At 39.0% G+C, this 18,820-nt stretch overlaps 1 protein-coding gene across 1 annotated transcript in view; it reads left to right on the top strand.

Annotated features, from left to right (window-relative positions):
- Positions 1-849: 849 nt before the first annotated feature.
- Positions 850-18,820, top strand: part of LOC140478761 (long-chain-fatty-acid--CoA ligase ACSBG2-like) — a 111,433-nt gene continuing 93,462 nt past the window's right edge. The window contains exons 1-2 of the mRNA XM_072572110.1: positions 850-955; positions 17,874-18,235. Of these exons, the coding sequence (XP_072428211.1) occupies positions 17,923-18,235 (313 nt within the window). The 5' untranslated portion in view covers positions 850-955; positions 17,874-17,922. The remainder of the gene's footprint in view (positions 956-17,873; positions 18,236-18,820) is intronic.

Here is an 18,820-nt window from a genome sequence, read left to right as displayed (position 1 = left end):
GACAAATTTGCATGTTCTAAAATGCCTTTTGCAATATCAAGATGGCCTAAAATGCTTTGCTTCCAATGAAGTATTTGTGCAGAATACCCTGCTATACTATAGAAAATGAAACAGCCAATTTACATACATAAAAATGTAGGAAAGGAGCAGGGATAGGTCATTAAGCCTTTTGAGCTTGCTCCCCCATTCGTTATCAACATGGCCAGTCATTCAATTCAGTTCCTGTTTTCTCCCGATACACTTCGATCCCTTTAGCCCTAAAAACTATATCTGACTCCTTTTTGAAAAATTCAGTGTTTTGGCCTCAATTATGTTTTGTGGCAGAGGCTTCAATAGGCTTACCACTTTCTAGGTGAAGAAAGCTCTCTTTATCTCAGTCCTAAATGGCTTATCCCATATTCTTAAACTGGTTCTGGACTCCTTATTACTGGAACATCTTATCCACATATTCCTGTTAGAATTTTATGGGTTTCTATGAGATTTCTTCCCCCAATTCTTCCAACCTCCAGTGAATATAGTCCTAACTGATCCAGACCCAAATCATAAATCATGTGACAATGTGATAGTGCTCATAAAGAGTGTTAGCAAAAGAGATAGGAATCAGCCATTTTAAGCCCATGCTGCAATTAAATAAATATGATCTTTTCCCAAAAACACACTGCTGCCTCCACCATTCCCTTCCCAAAATCTAATCTTAATTAAAAGATATTCTAATCAAAGGCAACAGAACTGAAACTTCTGCATTGTTTTTCTCTTCACAGGCACTGCCAGATCTGCTGAATATTTCCAGCATTTTCTGTTTTTAATCTTTTGAATGTGTTGAATTTACAGAATGACGAAGATCATGACACCCTTTTGTGATAGAGAATTCCAAGGTTCACAATGTTTTTGAATGAAGACATTTCTCCTTATCTCAGTCTGAAATGACTGACATCTTGCTACCTCTGTCACTCAGGTTAGGTGGTGGTAATGTTTTTATCCTATTTGTAATTTCTATATCTTATGTACTAATTACACAGTTTATTTCACATGGAACAACTGATGTAGTTTTTGGTGAATTTTTAGTGATCAGTTACTGTTGTGAAATAGGGAAAATTCATTTTTAAAAGTGTAGTGGGCTGTCTTAGCTGCTATAGTGAATTTTTCACAGTTGAGAACATGTGACAGATTTGCCTGAAGCTTCCTCATGAAGAGGAATGAGTTCACTTTTTCATGTTTTATAGTTACGGATAATTAACTGAGCAGTAAGAACTCCAAGAAAGAGAAGCATAACTGTGATGATGTCACGTTAGTGCAATGTGGCATAGGTGTGTGCATTATTGAATGATCTGTTCTTGTGTTCGAAGGCTAACCAACCCCTGAGTTTGGGACTCTCTAGCAAGGGAAAGTATTCAACCTGTCAAACACTGATACATATTTCAAGATGATAATTTCTTATTATACCAAACTCTGTTTCGCACTCGCGCTGTCTCTCTCTTCAGATGAATTAGCATAAAGAACCTTTGTACGCATTCCAAATAAGTCTATCTTTCCATCCCTTTCTGATTGTCCACTTAGCTATAACATGCACATATGATGTCTGAATGCATAAAACCAGAATCTCCAGATGCTAGAAATCTGAAACAAGCACAGAGAATGCTGAAGAAACTTAGCAAATCTGCTAGCATATGTGTAGAGAGAAACAGAGTTAACATTTCAAGTCGAGTATGACTCTTCTTCAGTCCTGCTGGGTTTCTCCAGCATTCTCCCTGTTTCTGTTTATTAATGTTTAAATGTAAACTTTTCAGTCCATTACACTCCATAAGCCATTTTACTTTGTTGAACAGACTGAGAAAAGTTTCAATGAGAACTCTGGCAATGGAATGTTTGCAATGTGGCTACAGTGATCAGGCACAGTACTGTAGTGTAGTCATATTTGCAAATGAGATCTGCAAGCAGAAACAATGAGAGAATTTTGACAAATCCACAAAATCATTGCAGATCATGTCTGACCTAAAATGTGTTGTTGTGAATGAAGATGACTGGCACATTTACGGTGGACGGGTTGGAGACGAGGTGGGGACAGGTTGTCTGGGCTGCAGAGGGAAGTTGACAAGTTGAAGGGGGTCGTGTAGTGGTGTTTGGGGGCAGGGATAGGCTGGGCAGAATGAATTTGGCGTTTCAGCCAGAAGCTGAGATTGAAGGAGTCCAGGCCAGATTCACATTGGCGCTGCTAGAATCTGAACAAGATATTAAGGGTTATGGGGCACAGGCTGCTGCATGGATTTAGGTAGCAGGTCAATCATGTGTACAGTTCTGATCGCCACATTACCCAAAAGGATGTGGATACTTTTGGAGAGGGTGCAGAGGAGGTTCACCAGGATGTTGCCTGGTATGGAGGGCACTAGCTGTGAAGAGAGGTTGAGTAGATTAGGATTATCTTCATTCGAAAGACAGAGGTTGAGAGGTGACCTGACTGAGGACTACTAAATTATAAGAGGTTGGATAGCAAGAAGCTTTTTCCCAGAGTGCAGAACTCAATTAGTAGGGATCATGAGCTCAAGGTGAGAGGGGGAAAGCTCTTTACACCGAGGGTGGCGGGTGCCTGAAACATGTTGCCAGCAGAGTTGGTAGAGGCGGGCACGATAGCATCATTTACAGTGTATCTCGACCGATACATGAATGGGCATGGAGCAGAGGGATACAGATCCTTAGAAAATAGGTGACAGGTTTAGATAGAGGATCTGGATTGGTGCAGGCTTGGAGGGCGGAAAGGCCTGTTCCTGTGCTGTAATTTTCTTTGTTCTTTGTTCTCGAATGGTGTCAGGGGCTTGAGCACTAAATGGCATACTCCTGTTCGTGTGGGTACTACCTTTTTGAATCATAACATACCTGGACAGGTTGATGTGTTGAAGTCTAATACTACATGTCACTTCTGACTGTTGCAGGTTTTTTTGTTGTACCAATCCTAATGCAGTGGCTTAAAGGTGGCCCAAACATTTCATTTGGTCATTTTAACAACACATTTTAGTTGATATTTAAGCTGTTACTGAGAACAGTAATGATAGCTAAGTAGTAGGTTAAAGGAATGCCTAATGCTTGAGTCAGAAGTTAGTTTCTTTCTTTGAATGAGAGAAGCAACAGAGTCAAATACTGGCTTTACTTGAGAGAACTTTGCAATGCAGGTTATCTTTGGCCCTGAAGCGTGCTTAAGTATTCACTTCCTAAATTTATCTTTGGAATTGAATGAATAACCAGAGTGTGACTGGAAGGGACAGAGTATGCATACCTATTATGCACCAGCAAATAAGGTCAGAGTAAGCAAAGCTGTAAAAATACCTAATAAGAGGCCAATTATCTGAATGCTTGCAACATTTTTGACAAATTGATTGAATTGACACAAACAAATAAATTACTATGTTATAATAGCTATTACCTGAGTGTTGTTGCATTGTGGCCAACATTGAGACCTGAATATACAGTGTGTTCATATCATGTAATTAGATTTGAGAGTTTCTTCGAGAAATATACTTGAATCTACCAGGAACCATGCTTTTTTGGACTTTGTTATACATTTGAGGGTGGATTAATTCAGGACCTGATAGTAAAGGGTCCTCTAGGTAGGATTGACCATAAGATGGTGGATTTGAGAGTGAGAAATGTGGGTTCATAATTAGTGTCCTAAACTTAATTAAAGGCAACTACAAGGATACGAAGACAGAGTTGGCTAAAATGAGCTGGTAAATTAGGTTTACTGGTAAGACAATAGAGATGCAGTGGCATACATTTCAGGATATATTTCATAACTGTCAACAAATCTATATTTCTTTGAGGAAGGGTGACTCTACCAGAAGGATGCAGTATCAGTGGCTAATGAAGGAAGTTAAAGGTGGTATTAAGTTGAACCAAAAAGGCATATAAGGTTATGAAAATTAGTGATTGGAGCCAACGTTCTTGAAAGTTTGAAAACTCAGACAAGGGTGACTTTAAAACAAGTTGGGGGGGGGGGGGGTTGGAAATTGAGTAAAAGAGAAAACTAACAAGAAACATGCTCTCATTGTTAACATTTCTGTCCTTGGCCTGCTGCAGTGCTCCATTGAAACACAATACCAGCTGAAGAGACAGTATTATAGCAATTGGAACAAGGTCAGCCAGGTTGATCTCACAGAATGAGTTCCCTGATTGGACCAAGCTAATCAGCCCCAATCAGGGAACCCTGGCTAGCATATAAACAGGCATGTCAGGGGTCCTCTTCACCCTAAGAGGCAGCACTGAGCTCGTTAGTCAGTGTCCTGTACTGTACACATGTAGATCAAGGGTGACTGGTTACAGGCCTTTGAGGAGTTATTTCAAGTACTTAATTTTCCATTTAGGCATTTTTCAACCTTCAGGACTCAACATTTGAGTTCAACAACTTCTGAGCATAATGCTCTTCTATTTTGATTACAGCCCTCATTCCCATAGTCTGAGATATTCTTTACAAGGGCTTTGGTTTCATCAGAGCCAACCTATTTTGTTATTCATTTCTACCGTCAATACCTATTTCTGTCTCTTTGGGCTCTCCTTTGTCTTTTCTGGATACCCTCTCTCAATCTTTTACAAAACAAAAAACTATGGACATTGGAGATCTGAAATGATAAATTGCTGGAGAAACTCAGCAGCTCTGAAAAAGGTAGAGAAGAAAGTATTTCACATGCTTCGTTTCATCAGTTAGAGCATTGAGTATGGGAATTGGGATGTCATGTTAAAGCTATACAAGACAATCGATAAGGCTAAAGTTGGAGTACTGCATACAATTCTGGTCCTTTTGCTGTAGGAAGGATGTTATTAAACAGGAAAGGATGCAAAAAGTATTTACAAGGGAATGTTACCAAGATTGGAGGGTTTGGGTTATAAATGGCTGGATAGGCTGGAACATTTTTCCCCTAGAACATAGGAGGCTGAGGGGTGACCTAATAGAGGTTTATAAAATCATGAGGAGCATAGGTAAGGTGAATAGCCAAGACCATTCCCCAGGGCAGAGGAGTCCAAAACTAAAGAGGATAGATTTAAGGTAAGAGGGGAAAGACTTAAAAGGGACCTGAGGGCTTTTTTTTCATACAGAGGGTGGATGTATGGAATTAACTGCCAGGGGAAGTTTTAGAGGTGGGTATAAATATAACACTTAAAAGACATTTAGACAAGAACATGGATAGGAAAGGTTTAGAGGGATATGGGCCAAATGCAGGCAAATGGGACTGGTTCAGTTTCGGAAATCTGGTTGGCCTGGATGAGTTGAGCTGAAGAGTCTGTTTCCATGCTCTATGACTTGCATTATTGATTGAGAAAAACACAGCTAGTATTTCGAAGAAGCACTGAGGGTAACGAGGGTATGAAGTGTACTCTGGGTGGTGGATTTCAATGTCTACCAGCAAGAGAGGATCAGCAATAGCACTACTGATCGAGTTAGTTAGGTCCTAATGGACATAGCTGCTAAACTAGATCTGCAGCAGATGATGAGGGAACTAATAAGAGGAAAAAACCTACTTGACCTCATGCTTACCAATTTGCTGGTTGAAGATGTATCTATCCATGACAGTGTCAGTAAGAATGACCACCTCACAGTCCTTGTGGAGACAAAGTCCCACTTTTGCAATAAAAATCCCATCCATGCTGAGTAGGAATCAAATCAAATTAATGTTCATCACCAGTGGAGCAAGTTGATATGTCCAGCATGCATTGTGTCTTGTGTGAATAGAGTGATAGAGGTATCACATTTGACTCAAATAATGACATAATCTAAGAGTTATCAGTACATTGATCTAGGATACTTCCGCACGATTTTGTATTCGTTCTTTGATAGGAAGTTTCTTTTCACAAATGCACTTTGCCATCTAAAGAATTCTTTTTGTATTCATTTTTACAACACCATTTTACTTAACTGTCCTGTACCACATATCAGAGTCACAGCCAACATTAGCAGCACCCTAAAGGATGAACTTTTCATTTGGAACAATAGTGTTGACTACATCAACATCAGAATAGAACATCTTCTTTGGAGTCAAGAATGTAAGCACTGGTAGCAGATTTGTTATCCTGCACATGAAGTTCATGAGCCTATCGGTGCATCCAAATTCCTTTTCTGGATAGCAAAACCAACTCCACACAACAAGGTTTGCTGTTAGCTGGTCCAGTAGAAGATCTATCTGTGTTCCTTCCTCTCCAGAATAAAAAGCGTCCCAGAGCAGACAGAAATATCATTATGGAATCTTGGTACCTCACACAGTACAATTGCAGTTCTTCTTTCTTGATGATCACTCAAGATTATCTGAATGTTCTAACATTCCAAATTATAACTGTAACATAATGTCTAACCTTTTAAATTGTCAGTTCCTGAGATAAAACATTCCTTGTTTAAAAATAAAACTTAAGATTTTTATTTGTTGACTGAAAAACTTATTTAAAAGTTTATCATATTGTCCCCTTATCCAGCTTTTTTTCCAAACTGCTCAGGGAATTCATAAAGGCTATGATGATCATTGAGATCCCTTAAGTTCCAATGCCCTGTGATCAGTGCTTCTCATTTAGTTAAAAATATAAGTTAAGGACACAGAGTAGCAAACCTTACCGCTAGAGACCTGGGATTGGGAACTGATTATGACAAATTATCTGCTTTTATGATGGAATAATGTCACTCTCTTGTACTGTGTGACTGAACAATTGGTACAGGCCTGAACAATTGGTGAAGGCCTGTACTTGCTTTAATCTTGTTAATTTCTAACCTCCTCCAGTTCTGATGGAATTTAATAGATGTGAAAATTTAACTGTTTGTGAGTGTTTCCACCATTTTTCTGTTTGTAATTCATAGTTCTGTATTGATATTCGTTCTACTCTATGGATGTAACAAACTACCCAGCATAATATAGTCCAATTCTAACAATTTTGGGGCTGTTTCCTTTCGCTTCCAATCCTCTGTTTTAGGGATGTTGGTATACCCAAGTGAGAGTATTAAAATACTTTCCTTTTTTTTAATATATCCTTTCTGATGTTGTGTCTCAACACATAACTAACTTTGTCATTCGAAAATGTTCATCTATGTTATACTATTCTCTGTAATGCTTCCCTAAACTCTCCAGCCTTGTTGCTTGTCCCATAGGTAAAAAAAAACCTGTTTTTAAAATTTATTCAGTTATGGAATGTGGGCATCATTGATAAGGTCAGCATTTCATACCTATCATTAATTGCCATGGTGAAGGTAGTGATGAGCTGCTTTCTTGAACTGCAGTATTACATGTAATGTAGGGACACTCACAGTGCTGTTGGGAATGGATTCTAGGTTTTCGATCCAGTGACGTTCCAGGTGGTGGTCCAGTACATCTGCTGCTCATGTCTTTCTGGGTGGTAAAGGTTTGAAAGGTGCTGCCGAAGGCACTTTGGTGAGTTACTGGAGTACGTTTTGTAGATGGTACAATTGTTACCACTATATGTCAGTGATAAATAGGTGTCAGATGTGGTGTTAACCAAGTGGGCTAATTTGTCTTGAGTGAAGTCAAGGTGAAGTAGTTGGACTTGTAATTCAGAACTCCCAGCCAATGCTGTGAGGATTTGGGTTTGAATCCCATCATCATGGTGAAATTTGGATTCGTAAAATCTGGAATTAAAAGCAAATCTAATTGTGGTCATGTAAGCACTGTCAATTGGGATTTTAAAAATCCATCAGGTTCATAAATATTCTTTTTTTAAGGGAGGAAATCTGCCTTCCTTACCTGATCTAGCTTACATGAGTCCAGAACTACAGCAACGTAGTTCATTTTTATTGCCTTCTGAAATAGCAGACAAGTTGTCTTAAATTGCTGCGAAGCTTAAAGAAAAGAATGAAACTGAATGGAGCAACAGGATTGACATGGACACCAGAAATGGCAAAGTCAATATGTCCTGTTGACACTGCAAAGATTACCTTGCCAACATGTGGAAAACTGTGCAAAACTAGGAGAGCTGTGCAATAGCGTGACCTATGTATGGTTTGATTGCCGGGGTACAAATGTCCCAGCTACCACCATCACTATATCTGAGTATGTTCTGTTGCAGGACAGACTCAAACGATGATGGCATAGTGGTATACATTCAGGAAAGAATTGCCCTGGGGGTCCTTAACATTGACTCTGGAACCCATTTATTCTCATGGCATTAGGTCAACATGGGCAGGGAACTCCACCTATTGCACCCCCTCCCCCAAATGATGAATAAGTACTTCTCAATATCAAACATCACTTGGAGGAAGTACTGAAGGTGGCATGAACACTGAAGTCCTCCACCCAAAATACATTCTATGTTCGTCATCAATAATTGCTTGGTATTGTCATTACTGAGTTGGCAGAGTCCCAATGAAAATAGCTGTTAGATTGGGTCTTTAGATTGTGAGGAATTCAATAAGAAGGAATAATCTACTTGTTTCTGTCCTCTGTAGTCTACCTGTTGCAGATGTCTCTGTCCATAAAGTATCAGTAGGTATGACCACTGCACAGTAATTATGCAGATGTCCCATCATTGCATTGAAGATGCCCTCAACATGTTATGTCGCACAACCACTGTACTAAATAGGACAAACTTTAAGCAATTGTAGCAACTCCTTGATGTGCTCTGGGCTATAGCAGCAGAACTGCATTTAACCAAAATCTGTAACTTCATGGACTGGCATAACCCCAATTCTGCCATTACCATCAAGGTTGGAGATCAAACCTGACTTCATGAAGAGAGCAGGAGGACATGCCAGGAGCATCACCAGGCACTCCTAAAAATAAGGTGTCACCGCAGGGCGGCACAGTGGCTCAGTGGTTAGCACTGCTGCCTCACAGCACCAAGGTCCCAGGTTCAATTCCAGCCTCGGGTGACTGTCTGTGTGGAGTTTGCACTTTCTCTGCGTGTCTGTGCGGGTTTCCTCCAGGAGCTCCGGTTTCCTCCACAGTTCAAAGATGTGCAGGTCAGGTGAATTGGCCATGCTAAATTGTCCATAGTGTTAAGTGTGTTCATCAGAGGGAAATGGGTCTGGGTGGGTTTGGAGGGTCAGTGTGGACTGGTTGGGCCGAAGGGCCTGTTTCCCCACTGTAGGGAATCTAATCTAAAATTATCATGGGATACAATAGAGGGCTACTTACACTTGGGGCAGCATGAACAGAATGCATTAGAGAGGGCTTAAATTGCAACCAGTGGATAATATCTAAACTCTGCAATCCTGCCACATCCTGTAGAGAATAATAATGAATAGTTGAACAACTAAGAGGAAACTCCATTAGTAACTTTATCTTAACTGTTGAGGAAGTCCTGCACATCATTGCACAAGATAAAGCTGAAACATTTATGTCCAAAATGTTGAGTGGATGATTCATTTTGGCCTCCTCCATTACAGATCCCAATCTTCCACCAATTTGATTCACTTCACATGATCTCGAGAAACCATATGATGTAGGAGCACAAGTAGGTCATTCAGCACATCAAATCTGCTTCACCATTTAATGAGGTCATGGCTGATCTGCTAAGCTTCAAATCTACTTTATTGCATTTTTTAAATAATCTTTGATTTCCTTACTGATTTAAAAATCTGTTTATCTTAGTCTTGAATGCAGTTAATGACCCTAACTATACAGCCCTTTGTGGTAAAGAATTCCTCAAATAAACTACACACAGAAGAAATTCCTCCTCCCTTTTGTCTTATTTGGGTAACCCTTTACTTTAAGATTATGCTTTCTGGGGCTACACTCCTCAATAATACAACCCCTCAATACCCAGAATAAACCAAGTGAACCTTTTCTGGACTACCTGTAATATCAGTATATGTTTCCTTAAATAAGGAGGCCACTGCTGTTAAATAAAACCTCTTCTATTCTTCCTGCCAAAGTGCATAATCTCACCTTTTCCCATCTGGGAAGCTTAACCTGTCTATGAAAAGACCTGACTATGAAAAGACATGTGTAGGTAAAAAAAGAATAAAATGAAATTGCTGAACTTTGCTATGCATGATCTTCAGAATGCCAGCATTTCTCTGAATTTTAGGTTCACTCTTTCAACTTTTAATTGCTGGTGGAACACCTTTTAAAGATCAATGATGAATTGTATTCATTGAACCAATTTTTTATTCTGCATAAATTATTTTGTTTGACCTGTTGAATAATAAAGTTAGTTTTAAAGCTTTAATTATTATTACTTTTCAACGACTGCCCTTCTTTTCATTTTGACCTACCCTTCTAAAAAATCTTTTTTGATTCTAATGGATTCATGAAGTTTATGATTTCTGTTTATTTAAATTGAAACTCAATGTATATAGTTGCCAAAGAAATTGTGATTTGGCATTATTCAGGAAGGACTGGTGTGATGAGCTTGAACAACAGAACATCTCTTTAACTAAAAACAAACACAGAGAAAAAGGAAACAAACATAAGATTTGAAGACCGAGCTCTCGAAGATTGTAAAGAAAGCAGGAAAGAGTTAGGAGGACTAAAAAAGGCCATTTAGTGACCTTGCCAAACAGGATTAAGGCGCAAGAGAGTAGTCAGGGAAAGGGTATTCCACTCGGGGACAAAGGAGGGAATTTATGACTGGAGCCAGAGGATGTGGGTGAAGTTCTTAATGAAGGAAGTTCACAAATGAGAAGGACATGTTGGATGGCAAGTCTAAAGAAGCATGTCAATATAATAAATGGAAGAGGTGTTTGTTGTTTTGAAAAGCATTAAGATAGATAAGACCCCAGGACCTGATGGGAACTATCCTGTTTTATTGGGGAAGGAAATTGCTGAGGCCTTGTATGAAATCTTTGCATCCTTTTTAGGCACAGGCGATGTCCCAGAGGACTGGAGAATAGCCAATGTTGCTCCTTTGTTGAAGAAGGGTAACAGGGATAATCCAGGAAATTACAGTTTGGTGAGTCTGATGTCACTGGTAGGGAAGTTATTGGAGAAGAGTCTTAGGGACAGGAACTACTTACATTTGGAAAGATATGGACTTATTAGCAGCAGGCAGCATGGCTTTGTGTGGGAAGGTTGTGTCTCTCAAGTGAGATTAAGATTTTTGAGGATGTGATAAAGACGATTAAAGGCAAAGCGGTAGATGTTGTCTAAATAGACTTCAGCAAGGTCTTTGTCAAAGTCCCTCATGGCTAGCCAATACAGAAGCTGACATCTCATGGGATCAGTGCTGAGCTGGTAAGATAGAGAATTGACTTTGACTTAGTTATAGAAGACAAAGAGCAGCAGTGGAAAAGTGCTTTCTTGACTGGAGATCTGTGGCAGTGGTGTGCTGCAGGGATCAGTGTTTGTAATATATATAAATGATTTGGAGGAGAACATAGCTGGCTAATTTGTAAGTTTGCAGGTGACAGAAAGGTTGTGGGAGCTGCAGAGCCAGATAATATAGCAAGATATGGATAGGCTGGAGACTTGGGCAGAAAAATGGCAGATGGAATTTAATCCAGAAAATACAATAAAATATGTTTTGGCATAATACAGTAAATGGCAGAGCCCTTAGAAGTAATAACACACTGGGATAGAGTGAAAGTGACAATACGAGTGGATAAGGTAGTCAAGAGGCATATGGCATGCTTGTCTTTATCAGTCAGGACATAGAGTATAAAAATTGGTAAGTCATGTTGCAGCTATAAAAAAACTTTAACTAGATTACATTTGGAACATTGGGTACAGTTCTGGTTATTACACTAGAAAGATGTGGACGTTTTGGAGAAGTCACAGAAAGCATTTACGAGGATGTTGCCTGGTTGGAAGGTATTAGTTGCGAGAAGACATTGGACAAACCTAGTTTGTTTTCACTTGAATATCGGAGACTGAGGAGTGATCTGTTAGAGGTTTACAAAGTTAAGAGAGGCGTGGATAGTTAGAGGTTCTTTTCCCCAGGGTAGAAATGTCAAATACAAGGAGACATGGGTTTAAGGTAAGTAAGGGAATGTTTAAAAGAGATATGAAAGGTAAGGTTTTTTATATAGAAGGTAACAAGTGTTTGGAATGCACTGTCAAAAGAACAGTAGACGCAGATACAATAGCAATGTTTAAGAGGCATCTTGGCAGAGACATGAATAGGCAGGGATAGTGGGATATGGACTAAGGCAAAAGGTTTTTCGTTTAGGAAAGGCATGATATGTCAGCTTGGTCTTGAAGGCCTGTGCCTATGTGAAACTGTTTTTTGTTCTTGTATGTTTCTTTACAGACTCTTCACACTTGTCTTCTCACCTATTTTGTCATTTGCAAAGTTGGTGGTTGTACATTCCCTTCCTCTTCAAAGCATTGAAATATGAATGATTGAGGTTCTTTCATTTACATTCCACTAGTTACAGCTTACCATTCCGAAAATGCACCCTTTATCTGAATGCTCTGTCTTATATTAGTTAGCCAATCCTCAATCATGCTAATATACTGTCGTGACACTATGGATTCTTTATCTTAAGGTGCCACAGGTTAGGCTGTTTATTATCAAACACCTTCTGAAATTCCAAATATGTTATATCCACTGTGATCACTTTGTCTACCCTCTTTGTAATTTCTTCAATGAATTCTAATAAATTTGTCAGGCATGATTACCTCTTTGTGAAGCTATGGTGACTCTGTTTGATCATAGTATGCTTTTTTAAATGTTCTATTATTTCATACTTTTTAGTAGAGTCTACTACTTTCACAATAATAGATGTTAAACTAACTGGCCTATATAACCTGTATTTATCTCCTTCCATTCTAAAGAAAGGTATTACATTGGCAGTTTTTCTGGGATATTTCCAGAATGTAAGATCTTGAGCATCCACTATCTCTGTATTACTTCCTTTAATATTCGAGGATGCATTCCATCGGGTCAATGGGACTTACCAGTCTTTAGCCCCATTAGTTTTCCTAGTAGTAATAGTGATTTTTCTAGTGATAGTCATTGCATTAATTTCATTTCCTCCTCTTGCCCGTGATTATTGAGTAATTTTGGAATGCTATTCATGTCTTCTACTGTGAAGACTGCTGCAAGGTATTCATTCAACTCCATTTTCTGGTTCTCCATATTATTTCCCTGCTTCGTTTTGTAGGGGGTGGGGTGGTTAACTTTGATCTCTCTTTTTTTTTATACATTTAAAGAAGCTTTTACTGTATCTCTTATTATTACTTGTAGGGTTATTCTCAAAGTTTATTATGTTTTTAGTTTCTTCTGTTTATTTTTAAAACTTTGCCAATCTTATGCTTACTACTACTAATAGATTGTTTATTTTTTATTTCAATTTGATGCTACCTTAAAGTTTCCTAGTTGGCTTACCTCCTTCCTGGAGGCCTTCTTTTTCTCTGAGATATGTCATATTTTTTCTGAGATATATCATATTTTCTCTGGGATATATCATATTGTGAGCCATGAACTATTTTCTTCGATGTCTTCCCTAATTTCTTAACTCATCTTTACTACCTTTCCCTGTCCACTCTAACTAGCCATGCCCTCATTTCTTTGTAATTATTCTGCTGTATGTTTCGCACAGTTGTTTCCAACCCAAGCTTCTGCCTTTCAAACTGAATGCTAAATTCCGTCATGTTATGGTCACTGTTTCCTAGATTCTGGATTAGTGGTGCTGGAAGAGCACAGCAGTTCAGGCAGCATCCAAGTAGCTTCGAAATCGACGTTTCGGGCAAAAGGGCTTTTGCCCGAAACGTCGATTTCGAAGCTACTTGGATGCTGCATGAACTGCTGTGCTCTTCCAGCACCACTAATCCAGAATCTGGTTTCCAGCATCTGCAGTCATTGTTTTTAACCACTGTTTCCTAGAGTATATGTTACTCTAACATCATTTATTTAAACTTGCCTAATTACACATTGCCAGATCCAAATTAGCTTGATCTCTGGTTGGATGCACGCATTTTTTTTAATTACTTATTCATGAAATATGGGTGTCGCATTGCCCATCTTTAATTGCCCAGAGGGCAGTTAAGAGTTATTCACATTGCGACTAGAGGTATATGTAGGCCAGACCAGGTAAGGACTGCAGGTTCCTTCCCAAAAGGGTATTATTGAACCAGATGGGTTTTTCCCTAGCAATCGACATTGGGTTCATGATCATCATAAGACTCCCAATTCCAGATATTTATTAAATTCAGATTCCACTGTCTGCTATGGCACAGTTTGAACCTGGGACCCTAGAACATTACCAGGTGTCTGGATTAACAGTCTAATGATAACACACTTGGCCATCAACTGGTCATTATTCTCGGGAATTGTCCAGAATACACTCTATAGATTCTTCTTTGTGGCTACCTCTGATTATCCCAATCTACATGCAGATTAAAATCACTAATGTAGCACGGTTTTTATAGAATAGGAATAATACGATGCTGAGATACAAGATCAGCCATAATGATGTTGAGTGGTGGATTGTGCTCGATGGCCTACTCTTGCGCTTATTTTCTGTGTTTTCTAAGACATTAGATCTCCTGACCCACAGTCCTGCAACACTCACCTCATGCTGAGAAATTATCCCCATTAAGCAACTGCTGTTGCCTGTCCCATTAATATTTGGTCTGTTTGCTTCAATGGCATTACTTGGCTGTCCAAGTGCAAAAGTTAGTATTGAAAGGCTATTGTTTCATAAGAACTAGAGCAGGAGTAGGCAATTCAGCCCTGTGAGCCTGCTCCACCCCTGGCAAATCTCATCTCAGCCTCAATGCCACATTCCTGCCCATTTGCCATAACCCTTCGATCCATTATTCATTAAAAGTATTGCCTATCTCCTCCATAAATTTACTCAATGTCCCAGTGTCCATTTTATTTCACTCTTATGAAAGAAATAACAGTTCTAGATCGCTCCATGTGAGGAAACATCCTTTCTATTTCCACTTAATCAATTGGGTGGCATGTTGGCACAGTGGTTAGCACTGCTGCCTCACAGCGCCAGTGACCTGGGTTCAATTCCTACCTCGGGCAACTTGTCTGTGTGGAGTTTGTATTTTCTCCCTGTGTCTGGGTGCTCTGGTTTCCTCCCACAGTCCAAAGATGTGTAGGTTAGGTGAATTGGCCATGCTAAATTGCCCATAGTGTTAGGTGTAGGGGAATGGGTCTGGGTGGGTTACTCTTCGAAGGATCGGTGTGGACTTGTTGGGCTGAAGGGCCTGTTTCCACACTGTAATAATCTAAAAGTTCCCTTTTAGCATTTTGTATACCTCAATTAAATTTTGTAATAGGCTTTTTTTCCCAAATGGTCACATGTGTACATGCCAGCTTATGTCCTGTTGTTTTTGGATATTAAAACAATAAAATACTTGAAAATTTAAGTTACTTTTGTAATGGTTTCAAATTTCCTGTGATTGCAGTGCATAATTTGCATTATTGCTGTGTTCAAGCACTCTATCTTAATGTTCTGTATTGCTACAATGCGATTAAAGAGGTCAAAATATTTGCTACTTTACTGTGGTTAATAGTCTTCATCCTAAATACTATTTCAAGCTCTATTTAGACCAAATGGCAGATGGAGTTTAATTTTGGTGCATTTTGGCAGGGCAGGACTTATATATAATCATAAGGTCCTGGGGAGTGTTGCTGAACAAAGAGACCTTGGACTGCAGGTTCATAGTTAGTTCCTTGAAAGTGGAGTGCCTGGTCCACAGGATAGTGAAGAAGGCGTTTGGTATGCTGGTCTTTATTGGTCAGTGCATTGAGTATAGCAGTTGAGAGGTCATGTTGCAGCTGTACAGGACATTGGTTAGGCTTTTGGAATGTTGTGTACAATTTTGGTCTTGCAACTATAGGAAGTATGTTGTGAAACTTGAAAGGGTTCAGAAAAGATTTCCAAGGATATTGCCAGAGTTGGAGGGTTTGATATCTAGGGAGAGGCTGAATAGGCTGGTGCTTTTTTTCCCTGGAGTGTCGAAGGCTGAGGGGTCACGTTATAGAGGTTTTTAAAATTATGAGAGGCATGGATAGGGGACATAGCCAAGGTCTTTTCCCAGGGTGGGGCCTCCAAAATTAGAGGGCATAAGTTTAAGGTGAGAGGGAAAAGTTTTAAAAGGGACCTAAAGGGCAACCTTTTCAGAGGGTGGTGCGTGTAAGGAATGAGCTGCCAGAGAAGTGGTGGGGGTAGGTACAATTACAAGATTTAAAAGGTATTTGGATAGGTATATGAACAGGCAGAGTTTTGAGGGAAATGGGCCAAATGCTGGTAAATGGAACAAGATTAATTTAGGATATCTGGTCAGCACAGGTGAGTTGAATGAAGTGTCTTTTTCCAGGCTGTATAGCGCTATGACTCTAAGTGTTCTAGAAATTTAATTGACTGGAATAACTACATCAGCTGCAGTTGAATCAATTTAATATTTTATACGTAAATAATTTTGAAATTCCTATTTTTTTTGTCTTGATTTAAAATGGTGCATTTGGCCAGACTATCAAGTACTTGACAATGTAGATTTAATATAACTTTACAGGCAATGTCATTCCCTTTCATCACTCTTACCTATCCCACTCCCAATCCTACACCCTGTTGAGTAGAAGCTGAATGTGGTTTGACTTGGCCACGATGCCCTAGTCCAGGAGATTTTTCAATCTACATTTTTTAAGGGTTGTGTCAAGAATATAAATTGTACGACAATCTGTCTAATTGATACTACAATCAAATCAACTTTCTCTTTTCATTATTATTGTCTTCTTACATTTTTGTGCTAACTTATTCTTGTGGAGTAATTTTAGGAGTAATGTGAACTGCAGTAACAAATGCTTTTGAAAGTGTCATATTAGTTTATATAGAAGCAAAAATTAGGTGTTTCAGCTTCACAGGTTTGTTCATCATATTTTCATTGAAAGTGGAATAAGTTGTTAAGGCATCTGGAAGTGATGGTTTGGAGCAGTGCTGCTGTAACCACCAATAGGGTTTCTGCCAGGGAATTGCCAAGGTTTGTAAGTTATGATATGCAAGAGGAATGCTTTTTAAACCTGGACTTACTCTAACAAAGTTACAAGACAAGGAATGGATAAGACATAAGAAATGAGGACAAGAGTAAATCATTCAGCCCATCAAGCCTGTTCCACCATTGAATATGATTATGGCTGATTCCTTATGTCCATTTTCTGCCTTTTCCCCATAATCTTCAATTCTCCAACTGATCAAGAATTTATTTATTTCAGCGTGAGCATTCATAAGGACTCTGCCCCCACAGCCCTCTGTTGCAAGGAGTTTTTTTCTTCATTTCAGTCTTAACTTGGCACCCCTTTTATTCTGGTACTACGCTCTCTTGTCTCAGACTCTCCCTTTGAGGGAAAACATGCCCTCAGCATTTTCTGTGCCAAGCTCCTTAAGAGTCCTGTATGTTTCATTGAGTAAAGTCCCAACCTGTTTAATCTTTGCTTTGTACTGGAATTTATCATAGTGAACCTTCTTTGAACTGATATCTTACATCAAATAAGGGGACCAAAACTGCTCACAATATTCCAGGTATGGTGTACAGTTGTAGCAAATGTTTTTAATTGTTGGTGTTGATTGTAGCTGTATTGATCTATAAGGTGTGCTTCTTGCCTTTGCTCAGGAAAAGCCTGTGTGTGTTTTTGAAGGTGTTATGAGTTAGAAATTGTGCAGAGTCAAAGGATAGGGAAAGTTATGCTGCATCACCTTTCTCTACCTTTCTTTGAGGAACAGTTAAATCATCACATAATTAAATACCAGAAAAATAATATTTGATATGGGATGTTTTCTCTTAGCATGATCTATAAAGTCTTGAAAATTACCATGTTGAATATTTTTAAATTACCTTCTGACTATGGTTTTAAAAATTAGTTATGATTGTTGTATTCATGTCATTAGTAATTCTAATCAAATAGCTGTTATTGTGCCCTGTTTAGTTGATAGTGATATATGAATTTCAATTACAAAATATTTCTCCAAGTAATCCATGTGTGTTTCTCTTCCACAGTCCTTTGCCCTTAAAATCTGGTTCTAAATAATATCCTTCAGATTTATTGATGGAGGACGTCTTTGATAGCAGTCCCTGGCTGAATAATGCAGGAGGGGATACAAGGCTCTTACATGATGGCAAAGGTGAGGAAGACCTACAGGAGAGTAAAAGTGAAGAACAGCAAGGATCTATAAATCAAGCTGAAATCCCACTTAGAATGGAAAATAAACATGACTCTTTGAGAAATCTTGAGCAAATGCCTTCACCTCAGAAACAACAGTCTCTTACAGATGTGAATATATTGGGAGATTTTAACAATTCAAACTCTATCAAGAGAAGTTCAAGATCACTTTTTAGAAGAGAACAAGCCTCACAAACAGGTACCTTTTATTCCGACCAAGAGAAAATTGTGAAACTTCCTCCATTTCATTCATAACATTGATGTACAAATATATAAGTGCATTGTGACTTGTTTAAAAATAGCATAGTAATTAGAAGGTCACTAATTGCTATTCAGGAATTATTATAATAATTTTTTGATTGCGAATGATAATGAGGATTACTAGAGAGAAGGTAGGACCACTTAAAGATAAAGGAGGGAACTTGTGTTTCGAGGCAGAGGATGTGGGTGAAATCCAATTGAGTACTTTGCCACAAGAAGGATATGGAAGATAGTGAGATTTGTGTGAAGCATGTGAATATGCTAGGGCATTTTGTGTTCAAGAAAGGAGTAGTCTTGGATCTCATGAAAAGCATTAAGGTGGATAAGTCCCCAAGGCCCCAGGATACTGAAAGAAGCAAGAGAGGAGTTTGCTTGGGCCTTGACCGAGATCTTTGTATCCTCATTAGTCACTGGAGAGGTCCCAGAGGACTGGCGAGTAGCTGATGTTATTCCTCTATTCAAGAAGGAAAATAGGGATAATCCAGGAGACTATAGACTGGTGACTCTTGCATCCAAATTAGGA

The sequence above is a fragment of the Chiloscyllium punctatum genome, chromosome 1, assembly GCF_047496795.1.
Source record: "Chiloscyllium punctatum isolate Juve2018m chromosome 1, sChiPun1.3, whole genome shotgun sequence".
NCBI classification, from domain to species: Eukaryota; Metazoa; Chordata; class Chondrichthyes; order Orectolobiformes; family Hemiscylliidae; genus Chiloscyllium; species Chiloscyllium punctatum.
The sequence above is the reverse complement of the archived record's forward strand: the minus strand, read 5'-3'. Positions and strand labels throughout refer to the sequence as shown.